The sequence below is a fragment of the Silene latifolia genome, chromosome 2 (genome assembly GCF_048544455.1).
Source record: "Silene latifolia isolate original U9 population chromosome 2, ASM4854445v1, whole genome shotgun sequence".
In the NCBI taxonomy this organism is placed as follows: domain Eukaryota; kingdom Viridiplantae; phylum Streptophyta; class Magnoliopsida; order Caryophyllales; family Caryophyllaceae; genus Silene; species Silene latifolia.
In genome coordinates, this window is record NC_133527.1 from 196,873,822 (window position 1) to 196,893,665 (window position 19,844).

The 19,844-nt window shown below is 43.0% G+C and overlaps 1 protein-coding gene across 1 annotated transcript; it reads right to left on the reverse strand.

Moving 5' to 3' along the window:
- Positions 1-14,714: 14,714 nt before the first annotated feature.
- On the reverse strand, positions 14,715-19,459 carry LOC141644275 (uncharacterized). Its single transcript, XM_074453762.1, has 2 exons — positions 17,721-19,459; positions 14,715-15,214 (listed from the first exon to the last, which is right to left on the reverse strand). Exons 1-2 carry the CDS (start codon positions 19,355-19,357, stop codon positions 15,208-15,210), a joined length of 1,644 nt encoding a protein of 547 aa, XP_074309863.1. The 5' UTR covers positions 19,358-19,459; the 3' UTR covers positions 14,715-15,207.
- Positions 19,460-19,844: the final 385 nt, after the last annotated feature.

A 19,844-nucleotide genomic window follows, 5' to 3' on the forward strand; every position in this document is an offset into this window, starting at 1 on the left:
AAAATCACGCATAAAGTTTCTTGGGTCAGATAAAGCGGCCACGCAAAATTGGAGTAGCAACGGAAGGAATTTGGGTGTGCCGGTATGCCATAAACCAGCATTCGTCTAACCTCGGAAAATCTTGAAAAATGTATTAATACTCGTTATCCGAGGCTGAAATCGAATAGGTTAACTCCTGAAATGAGCTCGGACGCGTGATAAAAACCACGAGAAAAAGAAACAGGGTTCGATACGACTTTCCGAACGGCGGAAATTGAACTGTATAATACACGGTTTTTCGGGATTCCGGGGTACCGGATCAAAATCCTCTGGAAATCACGTAGAAAGTTTCTCGGGTCAGATAAAGCGGTCACGCAAAATTTGAGTAGCAACGGAAGACATTTGAGGGTTCTGGTATGCCATAAACCAGCATACGTCGAACATCGGATAACCTTGAAAAATGTATTAATACTCGTTATCCGAGGCTGAAATCAAATAGGTTAACTCCTGAAATGAGCTCGGACGCGTAATAAAAAAACCGGGAGAAAAAGAAACATGGTTCGGTACGACTTTCCGAACGGCTGAAATTGAAGTGTATAATACACGGTTTTTCAGGATTCCGGGGTGCCAGATCAAAATTCACCGAAAATTGGGCTGAAAGTATCTCGGAACAAATAAAGCGGCCACCCAAAATTTGAGTAGCAACGAAAGACATTTGAGGGTACCGGTATGCCATAAACCAACATTCGTCGAACCTCGGATAATCGGAAAAATTTATTAATACTCGTTATCCGAGCCTGAAATCGAATTGGTTAACTTTTGAAATGAGCTCGGATGCGTGATAAAAAAACCGGGAGAAAAAAAAAACAGGGTCCGGTACGACCTTACAAACGGCTGAAATTGAAGTGTATACACGGTTATTCGGGATTCCGAGGTCCCGGATCAAAATTCTCCAGAAATCACGCAGAAAGTTCCTCGGGTCAGATAAAGGGGCCACGCAAAATTTGAGTAGCAACGGAAGACATTTTGGGGTGTCGAAATGCCATAAATCAGCATTCGTCGAAACTTGGATAATCGTGAAAAATTTATTAATACTCGTTATCCGAGGCTGAAATCGAATAGGCTAACTCCTGAAATGAGCTCGGACGCATGATAAAAAATCCGTGAGAAAAAGAAATAGGGTCCGATACGACCTTCTGAACGACTGAAATTAAACTGTATAATACACGGTTTTCCGGGATTCCGGGGTCCCGGATCAAAATTCTCTGGAAATCACGCAGAAAGTTCCTCGGGTTAGATAAAGCGGCTATGCAAAATATGAGTAGCAACGGAAGGCATTGAGGTTTCTGGTATGCCATAAACCAGCATACGTCGAATCTCGGATAATCGTGAAAAATTTATTAATACTCGTTATCCGAGGCTGAAATCGAATATGATAACTCCTGAAATAAGCTCAGACGCGTGACAAAAAAAAAACCGGGAGAAAAATTAACAAGGTCCGGTACGACCTTCCGAACGGCTGAAATTGAATTGTAATACACGGTTTTTCGGGATTCCGGTGTCCTGGATCAAAATTCTCCAGAAATTACGCAGAACGTTCCTCGGGTCAAATAATGTGGCCACACAAAATTCCAGTGGTAACGGAAGACATTTGGGGGTACCGATATGCCATAAACCAGCGTTCGTCGAACCTCGGATAATCGAAAAAATGTATTGATACTCGTTATCCGAGGCTGAAATCGAATAGGTTAACTTTTGAAATAAGCTCGGACGCGTGATAAAAAGACCGGGAGAAAAAGAAACAGGGTCCGGTACGACCTTCGGAACGGCTCAAATTGAAATGTATACACGGTTTTTCGGTATTCCGAGGTCACGGATCAAAATTCTCCGAAAATCACGCAAAAAGTTTCTCGGGTAAGATAAAGCGGCCATGCAATATTTTAGCAGCAACGGAAGACATTTGGGGGTGACGTTATGCCATAAACCAACATTCGTCGAAACTCGGATGATCGTGAAAAATGTATTTATACTCGTTATCCGATGCTGAAATCAAATAGGTTAACTAATGAATTGAGCTTGGACGCGTGATAAAAAAACCGGGAGAAAAAGAAACAAGGTCCGGTTATCCGGTACGACCTTCGGAACGGCTGAAATTGAACTGTATAGTAGACGGTTTTGCGGGATTCCGAGGTCCCAGATCAAAATTCTCCAGAAATCACGCAGAAAGTTCCTCGGGTCAGATAAAGCGGCCACGCTATATTTTAGTAGCAACGGAAGACATTTGGGGGTGACGATATGGCATAAACCAGCATTCGTCGAAATTCGGATAATCGTGAAAAATGTATTAATACTCGTTATCCGAGGCTGAAATCGAGTAGGTTAACTCCTGAAATGAGCATGGGCGCGTGATAAAAAAACCGGGAGAAAAAGAAACAGAGTCCGGTACGACCTTCCGAACGGCTGAAATTGAACTGTATAACACACGGTTTTGCGGGATTCTGGATCAAAATTCTCTGGAAATCACGCAGAAAGTTCCTCGGGTCAGATAAAGCGGCCACGCAAAGTTTGAGTTGAAACGGAAGACATTTAGGGGTTCCGGTATGCCATAAACCATCATACGTCAAACCTCGGATAATCGTGAAAAATGTATTAATACTCGTTATCCGAGGCTGAAATCGAATATGTTAACTCCTGAAATGAGCTCGGACGCGTGACAAAAAAAATCGGGAGAAAATTAATAGGGTCTGGTACGACCTTCCGAACGGCTTAAATTGAAGTGTAATACACGGTTTTTTAGGATTCCGGGGTCCTGGATCAAAATTCTCCGAAAATTACGCAGAACGTTGCTCGGGTCAAATAATGCGGCCACACAAAATTCCAGTGGTAACGGAAGTCATTTGGGGGTACCGGTATGCCATAATCCAGCGTTCGTCGAACTTCGGATAATCGAAAAAATGTATTAATACTCGTTATCCGAGGTTGAAATCGAATAGGTTAACTTTTGAAATACGCTCGGAGGCGTGATAAAACGACCGGGAGAAAAAGAAACAGGGTCCGGTACGACCTTTGGAACGGCTGAAATTGAAGTGTATACACGGTTTTTCGGGATTCCGAGGTCCCGGATCAAAATTCTCATGAATTCACGCAGAAAGTTCATCGGGTCAGATAAAGCGGCCACGCAAAATTTTAGTAGCAACGGAAGACATTTGGGGGTGCCGGTATGCCATAAACCAGCATTTGTCGAAACTCGGATAATCGTGAAAAATGTATTAATACTCGTTATCCGAGTGTGAAATCGAATAGGTTAACTCGTGAAATGAGCTCGGGCGCGTGATAAAAAAACCGGGAGAAAAAGAAACAGGGTTCGGTACGACCTTCCGAACGGCTGAAATTGAACTGTATAATACACGAATTTGCGGGATTCAGGGGTCTCGGACCAAAATTCTCTGGAAATCACGCAGAAAGTTCCTCGGTTCAAATAAAGCGGCCACGCAAAATTTCAGTGATAACGGAAGACATTTGGGGGTACCGGTATGCCATAAAACAACATTCGTCGAACCTCGGATAATCGGAAAAATGTATTAATACTCGTTATCCGAGGCTGAAATCGTATAGGCTAACTTTTGAAATAAGCTCGGACGCGTGATAAAAAGACCGGGAGGAAAAGAAACAGGGTCCGGTACGTTCTTCTGAACGGCTGAAATTGAAGTGTATATACGGTTTTTCGGGATTCCGGGGTCCCGGATCAAAATTCTCCGGAAATCACGCAGAAAGTTCCTCGGGTCAGATAAAGCGGCCACGCAATATTTTAGTAGCAACGGAAGACATTTGGGGGTGACGGTATGCCATAAACCAGCATTCGTCGAAACTCGGATAATCGTGAAAAATTTATTAATACTCGTTATCCGAGGCTGAAATTGAATAGGTTAACTCATGTAATGAGCTCGGGCGCGTGATAAAAAAACCGGAAGAAAAAGAAACAGGGTTCGGTACGACCTTTTGAACGGCTGAAATTGAACTGTATAATACACGCTTTTGCGGGATTCAGAGGTCCCGGATCAAAATTCTCCGGAAATCACGCAGAAAGTTCATCGGGTCAAATAAAGCGGCCACGCAAAATTCCAGTGGTAACGGAAGACATTTGGGGGTACCTATATCCCGTAAACCAGCATTCATCGAACCTTAGATAATCGGAAAAATGAATTAATACTCATTATCCGAGGCTGAAATCGAATCGGTTAACTCCTGAAATGAGCTCGGACGCGTGATAAAAAAATCGGGGGAAAAAGATACAGGGTCCGGTCCGACCTTCCGAACGGCTGAAAATGAAGTGTATAATACACAGTTTTTCGGGATTCCGAGGTCCCGGATCGAAATTTTCCGTAAATCACACAGAAATTTCCTCGGGTCAGATAAGGCGGCTACGTAAAATTTGAGTAGCAACGGAAGACATTTGGGGGTTTCGGTATGCCATAAACCAACATACGTCGAACCTCGGGAGAAAAAGAAACAGGGTTATGTACGACCTTCCGAACGGCTGAAATTGAAGTGTATAATACACGGTTTTTCGCAGAAAGTTCCTCGAGTCAGATAAAGTGGCTGCGCAAAATTTTAGCAGCAACGAAAGACATTTGGGGGTTCCGGTATGCCATAAACCAGCATACGTCGAACCTGGGATAATCGTGAAAAATGTATTAATAATCGTTATCCGAGGCTAAAATCGAATAGCTTAACTCCTTAAATGAGCTCGGACGTGTGATAAAAAAACAGGGAGAAAAAGAAACAGGGTCCGGTCCGACCTTCCGAACAGCTGAAATTAAGTGCATAATACACGGTTTTTCGGGATTCCGGGGTCCCGGATCAAAATTCTCTTGAATTCCCGCAAAAAGTTCCTCGGGTCAGATAAAGCGGTCACGCAAAATTTTATTAGCAACGGAAGACATTTGAGGGTGCCGGTATGCCATAAACCAGCATTCGTCGAACCTCGGATAATCGTAAAAAATGTATTAATACTCGTTATCCGAGGCTGAAATCGAATAGGTTAACTCCTGAAATGAGCTCGGACGCGTGATAAAAAAAACCGGGTTAAAAAGAAACAGGGTCCGGTCCGACCTTTCGAACGGCTGAAATTGAAGTGTATAATACATGGTTTTTCGGGATTCCGGGCTCCCGCATCAAAATTCTCCGGCAATCACGCAGAAAGTTGCTCGGGTCAGATAAAGCGGCCACGCAAAATATGAGAAGCAACGGAAGACATTTGGGGGTGCCGATATGCCATAAACCAGCATTCGTCGAAACTCGGATAATCTCGAAAAATGTAATAATACTCGTTATCAGAGCTGAAATAAAAAAAGTTTACTCCTGAAATGAGTTCGGACACGTGATAAAAAAACCGGGAGAAAAAGAAACAGGGTTCGGTCCGACTTTCTGAACGGTTGAAATTGAAGTGTATACACGGTTTTTCGGGATTCCGGGGTCCCAGATCAAAATTCTCCGGAAATCACGCAGAATGTTCCTCGGGTCAGATAAAGCGGCCACACAATATTTTAGTAGGAACGGAAGACATTTGGGTGTGACGGTATGCCATAAACCAGCATTTGTCGAAACTCGGATAATCGTGAAAAATGTATTAATACTCGTTATCCGAGTGTGAAATCGAATAGGTTAACTCCTGAAATGAGCTCGGGCGCGTGATAAAAAAACCGGGAGAAAAGAATCGGGGTTGATACGACCTTCCGAACGGCTGAAATTGAACTGTATAATACACGAATTTGCGGGATTCAGGGGTCCCGGATCAAAATTCTCCGGAAATCACGCAGAAAGTTCATCGGGTCAAATAAAGCGGCCACGCAAAATTCCGGTGGTAACGGAAGACATTTGGGGGTACCGATATGCCGTAAACCAGCATTCGTCGAACCTTAGATAATCGGAAAATTGAATTAATACTCATTATCCGAGGCTGAAATCGAATCGGTGAACTCCTGTAATGAGCTCGGACGCGTGATAAAAAAATCGGGGGAAAAAGATACAGGGTCCGGTCCGACCTTCCGAACGGCTGAAAATGAAGTGTATAATACACGGTTTTTCGGGATTCCGGGGTCCCGGATCGAAATTTTCCGTAAATCACACAGAAAGTTCCTCGGGTCAGATTAGGTGGCTACGTAAAATTTGAGTAGCAACGGAAGACATTTGGGGGTTTCGGTATGCCATAAACCAACATACGTCGAACCTCGGGAGAAAAAGAAACAGGGTTATGTACGACCTTCCGAACGGCTGAAATTGAAGTGTATAATACACGGTTTTTCGCAGAAAGTTCCTCGAGTCAGATAAAGTGGCTGCGCAAAATTTTAGCAGCAACGAAAGACATTTGGGGGTTCCGGTATGCCACAAACCAGCATACGTCGAACCTGGGATAATCGTGAAAAATGTATTAATAATCGTTATTTGAGGCTAAAATCGAATAGCTTAACTCCTGAAATGAGCTCGGACGTGTGATAAAAAAACCGGGATAAAAAGAAACAGGGTCCGGTCCGACCTTCCGAACAGCTGAAATTAAGTGCATAATACACGGTTTTTCGGGATTCCGGGGTCCCGGATCAAAATTCTCTTGAATTCCCGCAAAAAGTTCCTCGGGTCAGATAAAGCGGTCACGCAAAATTTTAGTAGCAACGGAAGACATTTGAGGGTGCCGGTATGCCATAAACCAGCATTCGTCGAACCTCGGATAATCGTGAAAAATGTATTAATATTCGTTATCCGAGGCTGAAATCGAATAGGTTAACTCCTGAAATGAGCTCGGACGCGTGATAAAAAAACCGGGTGAAAAAGAAACAGGGTCCGGTCCGACCTTTCGAACGGCTGAAATTGAAGTGTATAATACATGGTTTTTCGGGATTCCGGGCTCCCGCATCAAAATTCTCCGGCAATCACGCAGAAAGTTCCTCGGGTCAGATAAAGCGGCCACGCAAAATTTGAGAAGCAACGGAAGACATTTGGGGGTGCCGATATGCCATAAACCAGCATTCGTCGAAACTCGGATAATCGTGAAAAATGTAATAATACTCGTTATCAGAGCTGAAATCAAAAAAGTTAACTCCTGAAATGAGCTCGGACACGTGATAAAAAAAACCGGGAGAAAAAGAAACAGGGTTCGGTCCGACTTTCTGAACGGTTGAAATTGAAGTGTATACACGGTTTTTCGGGATTCCGGGGTCCCGGATCAAAATTCTCCGGAAATCACGCAGAAAGTTCCTCGGGTCAGATAAAGCGGCCACGCAATATTTTAGTAGGAACGGAAGACATTTGGGTGTGACGGTATGCCAAAAACCAGCATTTGTCGAAACTCGGATAATCGTGAAAAATGTATTAATACTCGTTATCCGAGTGTGAAATCGAATAGGTTAACTCCTGAAATGAGCTCGGGCGCGTGATATAAAAACCGGGAGAAAAAGAATCAGGGTTGATGCACGACCTTCCGAACGGTGAAATTGAATCGTATAATACACGAATTTGCGGGATTCGGGGTCCGGATCAAAATTCTCCGGAAATCACGCAGAAAGTTCATCGGGTCAAATAAAGCGGCCACGCAAAATTCCAGTGGTAACGGAAGACATTTGGGGGTACCGATATGCCGTAAACCAGCATTCGTCGAACCTTAGATAATCGGAAAATTGAATTAATACTCATTATCCGAGGCTGAAATCGAATCGGTTAACTCCTGTAATGAGCTCGGACGCGTGATAAAAAATCGGGGGAAAAAGATACAGGGTCTGGTCCGACCTTCCGAACGGCTGAAAATGAAGTGTATAATACACGGTTTTTCGGGATTCCGGGGTCCCGGATCGAAATTTTCCGTAAATCACACAGAAAGTTCCTCGGGTCAGATTAGGTGGCTACGTAAAATTTGAGTAGCAACGGAAGACATTTGGGGGTTTCGGTATGCCATAAACCAACATACGTCGAACCTCGGGAGAAAAAGAAACAGGGTTATGTACGACCTTCCGAACGGCTGAAATTGAAGTGTATAATACACGGTTTTTCGCAGAAAGTTCCTCGAGTCAGATAAAGTGGCTGCGCAAAATTTTAGCAGCAACGAAAGACATTTGGGGGTTCCGGTATGCCACAAACCAGCATACGTCGAACCTGGGATAATCGTGAAAAATGTATTAATAATCGTTAGTTGAGGCTAAAATCGAATAGCTTAACTCCTGAAATGAGCTCGGACGTGTGATAAAAAAACCGGGAGAAAAAGAAACAGGGTCCGGTCCGACCTTCCGAACAGCTGAAATTAAGTGCATAATACACGGTTTTCGGGATTTAGGGTCCCGGATCAAAATTCTCTTGAATTCCCGCAAAAAGTTCCTCGGGTCAGATAAAGCGGTCACGCAAAATTTTAGTAGCAACGGAAGACATTTGAGGGTGCCGGTATGCCATAAACCAGCATTCGTCGAACCTCGGATAATCGTGAAAAATGTATTAATACTCGTTATCCGAGGCTGAAATCGAATAGGTTAACTCCTGAAATGAGCTCGGACGCGTGATAAAAAAAAACCGGGTGAAAAAGAAACAGGGTCCGGTCCGACCTTTCGAACGGCTGAAATTGAAGTGTATAATACATGGTTTTTCGGGATTCCGGGCTCCCGCATCAAAATTCTCCGGCAATCACGCAGAAAGTTCCTCGGGTCAGATAAAGCGGCCACGCAAAATTTGAGAAGCAACGGAAGACATTTAGGGGTGCCGATATGCCATAAACCAGCATTCGTCGAAACTCGGATAATCGTGAAAAATGTAATAATACTCGTTATCAGAGCTGAAATCAAAAAAGTTAACTCCTGAAATGAGCTCGGACACGTGATAAAAAAAACCGGGAGAAAAAGAAACAGGGTTCGGTCCGACTTTCTGAACGGTTGAAATTGAAGTGTATACACGGTTTTTCGGGATTCCGGGGTCCCGGATCAAAATTCTCCGGAAATCACGCAGAAAGTTCCTCGGGTCAAATAAAGCGGCCACGCAATATTTTAGTAGGAACGGAAGACATTTGGGTGTGATTGTATGCCAAAAACCAGCATTTGTCGAAACTCGGATAATCGTGAAAATGTATTAATACTCGTTATCCGAGTGTGAAATCGAATAGGTTAACTCCTGAAATGAGCTCGGGCGCGTGATAAAAAAACCAGGAGAAAAAGAATCAGGGTTCGGTACGACCTTCCGAACGGCTGAAATTGAACTGTATAATACACGAATTTGCGGGATTCAGGGGTCCCGGATCAAAATTCTCCGGAAATCACGCAGAAAGTTCATCGGGTCAAATAAAGCGGCCACGCAAAATTCCAGTGGTAACGGAAGACATTTGGGGGTACCGATATGCCGTAAACCACCATTCGTCGAACCTTAGATAATCGGAAAATTGAATTAATACTCATTATCCGAGGCTGAAATCGAATCGGTTAACTCCTGAAATGAGCTCGGACGCGTGATAAAAAAATCGGGGGAAAAAGATACAGGGTCCGGTCCGACCTTCCGAACGGCTGAAAATGAAGTGTATAATACACGGTTTTTCGGGATTCCGGGGTCCCGGATCGAAATTTTCCGTAAATCACACAGAAAGTTTCTCGGGTCAGATTAGGCGGCTACGTAAAATTTGAGTAGCAACGGAAGAAATTTGGGGGTTTCGGTATGCCATAAACCAACATACGTCGAACCTCGGGAGAAAAAGAAACAGGGATATGTACGACCTTCCGAACGGCTGAAATTGAAGTGTATAATACACGGTTTTTCGCAGAAAGTTCCTCGAGTCAGATAAAGTGGCTGCGCAAAATTTTAGCAGCATAAAAATATATTTGGGGGTTCCGGTATGCCACAAACCAGCATACGTCGAACCTGGGATAATCGTGAAAAATGTATTAATAATCGTTATCCGAGGCTAAAATCGAATAGCTTAACTCCTGAAATGAGCTCGGACGTGTGATAAAAAGACCGGGAGAAAAAGAAACAGGGTCCGGTCCGACCTTCCGAACAGCTGAAATTAAGTGCATAATACACGGTTTTTCGGGATTTCGGGGTCCCGGATCAAAATTCTCTTGAATTCCCGCAAAAAGTTCCTCGGGTGAGAAAAAGCGGTCACGCAAAATTTTAGTAGCAACGGAAGACATTTGAGGGTGCCGGTATGCCATAAACCAGCATTCGTCGAACCTCGGATAATCGTGAAAAATGTATTAATACTCGTTATCCGAGGCTGAAATCGAATAGGTTAACACCTGAAATGAGCTCGGACGCGTGATAAAAAAACCGGGTGAAAAAGAAACAGGGTCCGGTCCGACCTTTCGAACGGCTGAAATTGAAGTGTATAATACATGGTTTTTCGGGATTCCGGGGTCCCGCATCAAAATTCTCTGGCAATCACACAGAAAGTTCCTCAGGTCAGATAAAGCGGCCACGCAAAATTTGAGAAGCAACGGAAGACATTTGGGGGTGCCGATATGCCATAAACCAGCATTCGTCGAACCTCGGATAATCGTGAAAAATGTAATAATACTCGTTATCAGAGCTGAAATCAAAAAAGTTAACTTCTGAAATGAGCTCGGACACGTGATAAAAAAACCGGGAGAAAAAGAAACAGGGTTCGGTCCGACTTTCTGAACGGTTGAAATTGAAGTGTATACACGGTTTTTCGGGATTTCGGGGTCCCGGATCAAAATTCTCCGGAAATCACGCAGAAAGTTCCTCGGGTCAGATATAGCGGCCACGCAATATTTTAGTAGCAACGGAAGACATTTGGGTGTGACGGTATGCCATAAACCAGCATTTGTCGAAACTCGGATAATCGTGAAAAATGTATTAATACTCGTTATCCGAGTGTGAAATCGAATAGGTTAACTCGTGAAATGAGCTCGGGCGCGTGATAAAAAAACCGGGAGAAAAAGAAACAGGGTTCGGTACGACCTTCCGAACGGCTGAAATTGAACTGTATAATACACGAATTTGCGGGATTCAGGGGTCCCGGATCAAAATTCTCCGGAAATCACGCAGAAAGTTCATCGGGTCAAATAAAGCGGCCACGCAAAATTCCAGTGGTAACGGAAGACATTTGGGGGTACCGATATGCCGTAAACCAGCATTCGTCGAACCTTAGATAATCGGAAAAATGAATTAATACTCATTATCCGAGGCTGAAATCGAATCGGTTAACTCCTGAAATGAGCTCGGACGCGTGATAAAAAAATCGGGGGAAAAAGATACAGGGTCCGGTCCGACCTTCCGAACGGCTGAAAATGAAGTGTATAATAGTATAATACACGGTTTTTCGGGATTCCGGAGTCCCAGATCAAAATTTTCCGTAAATCACACAGAAAGTTCCTCGGGTCAGATAAGGCGGCTACGTAAAATTTGAGTAGCAACGGAAGACATTTGGGGGTTTCGGTATGCCATAAACCAACATACGTCGAACCTCGAGAGAAAAAGAAACAGGGCTATGTACGACCTTCCGAACGGCTGAAATTGAAGTGTATAATACACGGTTTTTCGCAGAAAGTTCCTCGAGTCAGATAAAGTGGCTACGCAAAATTTTAGCAGCAACGAAAGACATTTGGGGGTTCCGGTATGCCACAAACCAGCATACGTCGAACCTGGGATAATCGTGAAAAATGTATTAATAATCGTTATCCGAGGCTAAAATCGAATAGCTTAACTCCTGAAATGAAATCGGACTCGTGATAAAAAACCAGGAGAAAAAGAAACAGGGTCCGGTCCGACCTTCCGAACGGCTGAAATTGAAGTGTATAATACATGGTTTTTCGGGATTCCGGGGTCCCGGATCAAAATTCTCCGGCAATCAGGCAAAAAGTTCCTCGGGTCAGATAAAGCGGCCACGCAAAATTTGAGAAGCAACGGAAGGCATTTGGGGGTGCCGATATGCCATAAACCAGCATTCGTCGAACCTTGGATAATCGTGAAAAATGTATTAATACTCGTTATCTGAGCTGAAATCGAATAGGTTAACTCCTGAAATGAGCTCGGACGCGTGATAAAAAATCAGGTGAAAAAGAAACATGGTCCGGTACGACCGTCCGAACGGCTGAAATTGAAGTGTATAAATACACGGTTTTTCAGGATTCCGGGGTCCCGGATCAAACTTCTATTGAAATCACGCAGAAAATTCCTCGGTTCAGATAAAGCGGCCACACAAAATTTGAGTAGCAACGGAAGATATTGGGGAGTGTCGGTATGCCACAAACCAGCATTCGTCGAACCTCGGATAATCGTGAAAAATGTATTAATACTCGTTATCTGAGGCTGAAATCGAATAGGATAACTCCTGAAATGAGCTCGAACGCGTGATAAATAAATCGGGAGAAAAAGAAACAGGGTGCAGTACTGTACGACCTTCAGAACGGCTGGAATTGAATTGTATATACACTATTTTTCGAGATTCCGGGGTCCCGGATCAAAATTCTCATGAAATCACGCAGAAAGTTCCTCGGGTCAAATAAAGCGGCCACGCAAAATTTGCGAAGCAACGGAAGACATTTGGGAGTGCCGATATGCCATAAACCAGCATTCGTCGAAACTTGGATAATCGTGAAAAATGTATTAATACTCGTTATCTGAGCTGAAATCGAATTGGTTAACTCCTAAAATGGGCTCGGACGCGTGATAAAAAAATCAGGAGAAAAAGAAACATGGCCCGGTACGACCTTCCGAACAGCTGAAATTATAAGTGTATAAATACACGGTTTTTCAGAATTCCGGGGTCCCGGATCAAAATTCTATTGAATTCGCGCAGAAAATTCCCCGGTTCAGATAAAGCGGCCACACAAAATTTGAGTAGCAACGGAAGATATTGGGGAGTGTCGGTATGCCACAAACCAGCATTTGTCGAACCTCGGATAATCGTGAAAAATGTATTAATACTCGTTATCTAAGGCTGAAATCGAATAGGATAACTCCTGAAATGAGCTCGAACGCGTGATAAAAAAATCTGGAGAAAATGAAACAGGGTGCAGTACGACCTTCCGAACGGCTGAAATTGAATTGTATATACACTATTTTTCGGGATTCCGGGGTCCCGGATAAAAAATCTCATTAAACCACGCAGAAAGTTCCTCGGGTCAAATAAAGCGGACACGCAAAAGTTGAGTATCAACGGAAGACATTTGGGGGTGCCGGCATGCCAAAACCAGCATTCGTCAAACCTCGGATAATCGTGAAAAATGTATTAATACTCGTTATCCGAGGCTGAAATCGAATAGGTTAACTCCTGAAATGAGCTCGGACGCGTGATAAAAACCCGGGAGAAAAATAAATAGGGTCCGGTACGACCTTCCGAACGGCTGAAATTGAAGTGTATATACACGGTTTTTCGTGATTCCGGGAGTCCCGGATCAAAATTCTCCGGAAATCACGCAGAAAATTCTTCGGGGTCAGATAAAGCGGCCACGCAAAATTTTAGCAGCAACGAAAGACATTCGGGGGTTCCGGTATGCCATAAACCAGCATACGTCGAACCTCGGATAATCGTGAAAAATGTATTAATAATCGTTATCCGAGGCTAAAATCAAATAGCTTAACTCCTGAAATGAGCTCGGACGCGTGATAAAAAAACCGGGAGAAAAAGAAACAGGGTCCGGTCCGACCTTCCGGACGGCTGAAATTAATTGCATAATACACGGTTTTTCGGGATTCCGGATCGAAATTCTCATGAATTCACGCAGAAAGTTCCTCGGGTCAGATAAAGCGGCCACGCAAAATTTTAGTAGCAACGGAAGACATTTGGGGGTGCCGGTATGCCATAAACCAGCATTCGTCGAACCTCGGATAATCGTGAAAAATGTATTAATACTCGTTATCCGAGGCTGAAATCGAATAGGTTAACTCCTGAAATGAGCTCGGACGCATGATAAAAAAAACCGGGAGAAAAAGAAACATGGTCCGGTCCGACCTTCTGAACGGCTGAAATTGAAGTGTATAATACATGGTTTTTCGGGGATCAAAATTCTCCGGCAATCACGCAGAAAGTTCCTCGGGTCAGATAAAGCGGCCACGCAAAATTTGAGAAGCAACGGAAGACATTTGGGGGTGCCGATATGCCATAAACTAGCTTTCGTCGAACCTCGGATAATCGTGAAAAATGTATTAATACTCGTTACCCGAGCTGAAATCGAATAGGTTAACTTCTGAAATGAGCTCGGACGCGTGATAAAAAACCGGGAGAAAAAGAAACAGGGTCCGGTACGACCAATACACGATTTTCGGGATTCTAGAGTCCCGGAACAAAATTCTCCGAAAATCACACAGAAGGTTACTCGGATCAGGTAAAGCGGTTAAGCGGCCAAACAAAATTTTAGGAGCAACGGAGTACATTTGGGGGTAGCGGTATGCGATAAACTCGCATTCGTTGAACCTCAGATAATCGTGAAAAATGGATTAATACTCGTTATTTGGGCTTGAAATCGAATTCGTTAATTCCTGAAAGAACCTCGGACACGTGGTTAAAAAACCGGGAGAAAAGGAAAAGTGTTCCGCTACTACCTCCTGAACGGCTCGAGTTGAAATGTATAATGCACGATTTACGAGATTCGAGGGTACTGGAACCAAATTCTCCGAAAATCACACAAAATGTTCCTCGGATCAGGTAAAGCGGCCAAACAAAATTTGAGAAATAACGGAGGACATTTGGGGGTGGTTGTATGTTATGAACCAACATTCATGGGATCTCGGATAATCGTGAAAAATAGATTAATGTGGCCCGGTACGACCTCCTGAACTGATCAAATTGAAGTGTATATAATACACGACTTTCGAGATTCTAGAGTCCCGGAACAAAATTCTCCGAAAATCACACTGAAGGTTACTGGGATCAGGTAAAGAGGCCAAACAAAATTTGAGGAGCAACGGTGGACATTTGGGGGTGACGGTATGCGAAGAGTAACGGAGGACATTTGGGGGTAGCGGTATGCGATACACTTAATGGGGTAACTTTCTATGTGATCCCGGACACGTGCTACAGAACAGCACAAGCCTTTTTATCTTAAACTGTTCTACGTGAACTACGTCAAACACTAGAAGGATGCAAAACTGAACATTCTGCTTAAATTTACACAATAGTTTTGCAAACTTAATATGCTAATCTTCCCATGTTGTATAGCTCAATGCCAGAACCATCGATGCTTGGCAGATTTTACAAGTCTTGGTTGAGGTGAGAAGCGGACAATCATCGAGCTTTTAAAGTCTCTAGTCCCTGAATGATGTAGATGACAAAGATTAGTTTCACGACAATCAAGAAGTGAATTAGTATCCACAAAAGACGATTAAAACATAAATTCACAAATTCGGCATAGCTATGACTCAGGCTTATTACACCCGACACGTAGAGACCGTCTAACTATCTGAATAATAAATTACTACCCACAAAAGACGATTAAAACATAAAATCACAAATTCATCATAGCTGGGGGGCTATGATTCAAGGTTATCACACCTGACTTGTAGTCTTGTAAATACCATCTATTTATCTGGATAATGAATTAGTAACGTCAAAAGACGATCAAAAGTTCAAATTCATAGATACTTTGGCATAACAGTTACCTTCTATCCCGAGCACTAGGCGAGCAGGCCTCAACTAGTAACAATACCACAAGAACCTCTTGTCCTCAAACATGTATAATACTCTATGAAGATTCCAACCGAGTCAATTTAAATACAAACGTCAAAAAAGCTTCCAACAGAAGGTAAATAAGAGGTCATCAGCCTAATCGGATCCCCAAAACTTCTAGGCAAACACATCAGTTAAGAAGACAACTTTATAGAATATCAAAATGAAGAAACCAATCCACAAACAGGAAACCAATGATCAAGATAGGTGTAAGCACTCGAGGCTAGTTATGGCTCAATATGTGTGGAAGTGTTAACCTTCAAGTTTAAATTGTTACGTATTAATATGACGTTCGTCTTTCGATTAATACAACAACAACAACAACATCAGAGCCTTAATCCCAAAATGATTTGGGGTCGGCTGACATGAATCATCCTTTCGAACCGTCCATGGGTGAACGCACGCCTCAAAATGCGAATAGAAAAGGGAAAATGAAAAACAAAAAGGGAGAACGAAAATGTAATGGAAAGTCAAGGTAAACTTAGAGGTTTTAAAATCGAATTCCGGATTTTTTTTATAAAAACTTAAAATTTAAATCGAGAGAAAAGATTAAAACGATTAATACATTTCAGCAAAAGAAAATGGCATGTGTTGCATGATAGGCTGATAGCTACTCTGTAAGACATCACTTATATTTACTATAAGCAAGTTTTAGACTAGGAAATGACACTAGATGAAACTTTTTGTCACTGAGAAATGTAACAAGCCAGTTAATTTAACTACACACGCCAAATGAAAAATAAAATTTTTAAATACAACAATGTGACCACAAAGGCTTCCGCCTTACCTCAGTGTCAAAACAAATTACCTAATAAAAAGCTACTCCCTCCCATTCACTCAATTCATAGCACATTGACTATGGTCCACTTTAAGAAAAGTCAATAATGTGTGTAATTTGACAGTTCTATCCGTCTTTACTCACCTTGTCCATTCACTCCACAGTCACACACCAGTCCATATCCTCCCCACCCCACCCTTCACCCACTGCCACCTTCTTTATCGCCGTGTGGACCGCCCTTTCCACCACTACCAGCGTCCAGCGCCTCTATATCGCGAGCGATATTTACTCTCCAACCCCGATCTGCTTAACTCAGCCCCCCATGGCCCCACCTGAAACCCTTACCCACCCCCCCAAAACCACCACAACCTACCCGAAATATTCTTCAACCACCTGAAAACCACCTCCCAATGACTCAAAAAAAGCCTCCTGTTCACGAAAACCCAATCCCCACCACCCAAGAAATCCCCTCCCCCACCCACAAAAATCCTAGGGGTTTTTGTGGGTGGGGATTGGATTTTAAAAGTGGAGGATGGCATCATCGCGGTTAAGGGAGAAGATCGACGTCATAGGTGTAAGGTGTCGTCAGGTTGGTGATCGTCGGTCATGTCGTAGGTGAGGTGGTTATGAAGGTGAGTGGCGGTGGGAGGGTTGTAGTGTTCAAGAGGTTAAGGGAAGGTGAGTGGTGGTGTAACTGGTGTGGAAAGTTGGGACTCTGACAAAGCAGATACGACCATACCTTTACAGACTAGGCACATCCTTAACAAAGGGACCATCAAATACATTCACATACTATGTGATACTACTAATTATAATTGCATCAACTACTAGTCTACTACATACGCTGTGTTTCCCACTTCCCAACTAATTTTGGCTCTAAAACACACAAATCAGCCTAGTTTTACAAACACCGCTTAATCACTACAAATCATAAGCTAGTCGCTGGACGCTGGGTACCACCTAAACCTAGGCAAGAATAGACGGACTAACACTAAAAAGCAACATCAACATAAATTATCTATCAATACCAGATGACCAGTGATATTTTTGAAAACCGAGGGGTACCACGTAGAATTCGAAAAAACACAAGGGTACTATATAGAAAAACCCATTATCTATCAATACCAGATGACCAAGTCATACTAGCATAAACATACTGGCAATCAATCAATTTAACACAAGGATCCTCCTAAAATGCTAATGGGTAAAAGGATTGGGGTTGGTTGAATCACTTGAATGTAATTACCAAAATAACCTAAAACAAGAGTAAACACAAACAGATTAACCAAACAAGTAAGTATACACTCCACTTACCAGAACTTGATTAAACCGTCCCAACCACAAGTCGCGACCTTGCTAGTTTCCAATGGATGCCATTCACATCCAATGCAAACACCTTCATGACACTTAATCTTCCTAGAAACCTTACAAGTCTTCCAATCCCAATACCACATTTTCCCCTCACCATCTCCCGACATAACAAACTGTCCATCAGGCGAAAAATTAACCTGACAAGCATACCCAGCCGCGATATGTCCAGCAAACCTCTTCTTCTTATTAAGCTGAAACCTATCTCTAGTACTATATACCAAAATTTGATTATCCAAACTCTGAGCAGCCAACCAATTATTATCAGGATGAACTGCAATAGACGGCATCGAATGCATATAAGGCTCACTAATATACTTTATAACAACAGGTATCCCAAACTCCCAAACCCTAAGACTCTTATCATCACTAGATGTCACAAAACGACGATTATCATCGACAAATGTAATGGTATTCACTGCCCCTAAATGCTGATCATACACCTGAGTAATCTCCCTACTATTCATATCCCATTGTACAATCTTGTTATCACTCATCCCCGCTAACAAAACATTCTGATTATCATCATCCGGATTTAATTTAACAACATACGGAATCTTCCCTGTCGAAAAAGTCGATATCACCTTCCCCGTCTCAGTATCCCAATACTTAATATTCTTATCAAACCCTGCACTCAAAAACTTACTCCCATCATTTGAAAAACAAATATCTCGTACCGCCTTTGAATGCCCTATATACGTCCTCATACACTTCCTAGAATTATACACATCCCATATCTTCACCTTACTATCCATCCCAGCGGACAAAATCAAATTACCAAACTTCGGAAAAAACCGTATCGCACTCACACCTTTCGTATGTCCAATCCAAGTATGTTCCAATCGTTTCGGAATATAACATTGTTCCATATCCGGTTTCTTATCCTTTGGCGGCTTAATCCATGACCTTCCTTGATAATCCCTCTCTTCTTTCCCATGAAACTTACTCTTTTCCTCGAAAACCTCGCCTTTTTCGACTTTCTCCCCTCTTTCCTCCGCCTTCTTCTTAGCATGTTCCTCCGCATACTTCTTCTGCTCCTCCGTCAACTCCTCCTGACCTACATTATCCTTCTTCCCCGCCCACGGACTTTTCCTGTTCCTCGACAGCCACGTGTCAGTAGCAGGATTATCCTTATCCTCATCATTTGCATCATCTTCATCGATTTCCCTCTTATTTAATAAACGGCGTCGTTTGTGGACGGAGACGCCGCGGTTCGTCTCAAGCGAATTGAGATCGCCGACAAAGTGCAGCGAAGCGAAAGCGGCGTCTTCGACGGAGCCGAGTTTATGATTACGAAGACCTTGAGCTAACCCGTTTTTCGCAAACGGGTGGGCTGGACCGTATATTGGGGCCCACAGTTGGTCGTAGGTTGGGTCGTAGGAGACGATATGTTGGGTTGGGTCCAGCGGTGTGGCTGGGGATCCGGATGAGAAAGTCGGGTCGGATGAGATTAGAGAGAGAGCGGTGTCGTCGACTTTTGGGGCGGCGGATTTGGTAGGGAGTTTGATTATTCGGGTTTCGGAGTCGGAGTCGGAATCGGAATCAGAGTTGGAAGTTGGGGAGTAGGATTGAATTAGATCCATGGAGTTTTTATTGATTTAGAGAGATAATGATAAACCCTAATTTTGATTTTGATTTTGATTAATTTGGGGGGAGGAGGAGGAACGATAGGCGTGTAACCGTATTTTGGTAGTTGAAATTTGACCCGTATTTATAGTATACATTTCCGTATTTCCTAAAAATCTGATAGGACAATTTTCTTTTTTTTTTTGGTAAATCGAGGTGTCCAATGTCGATAACTGTGTATCATTACCTCGCCGCGAGTACTCTCATGAAGAGGAAACGGTTGATCAAAGAGTTTGGTACATTCCCATGGATAGGGATCGAATCCATGACCTCATGGTTAAGGGATGAGGTGAGCAACCACCACACCAAACTCATTTGGTTAAATCTTATAGGACAATGATATTAATATTAATGTTTTACGAGTATATAGCACAATGATATTAATATTAATGTTTTACGAGTATATAGCAACATATTATCGATATAAATGTCGATAATTTTAGG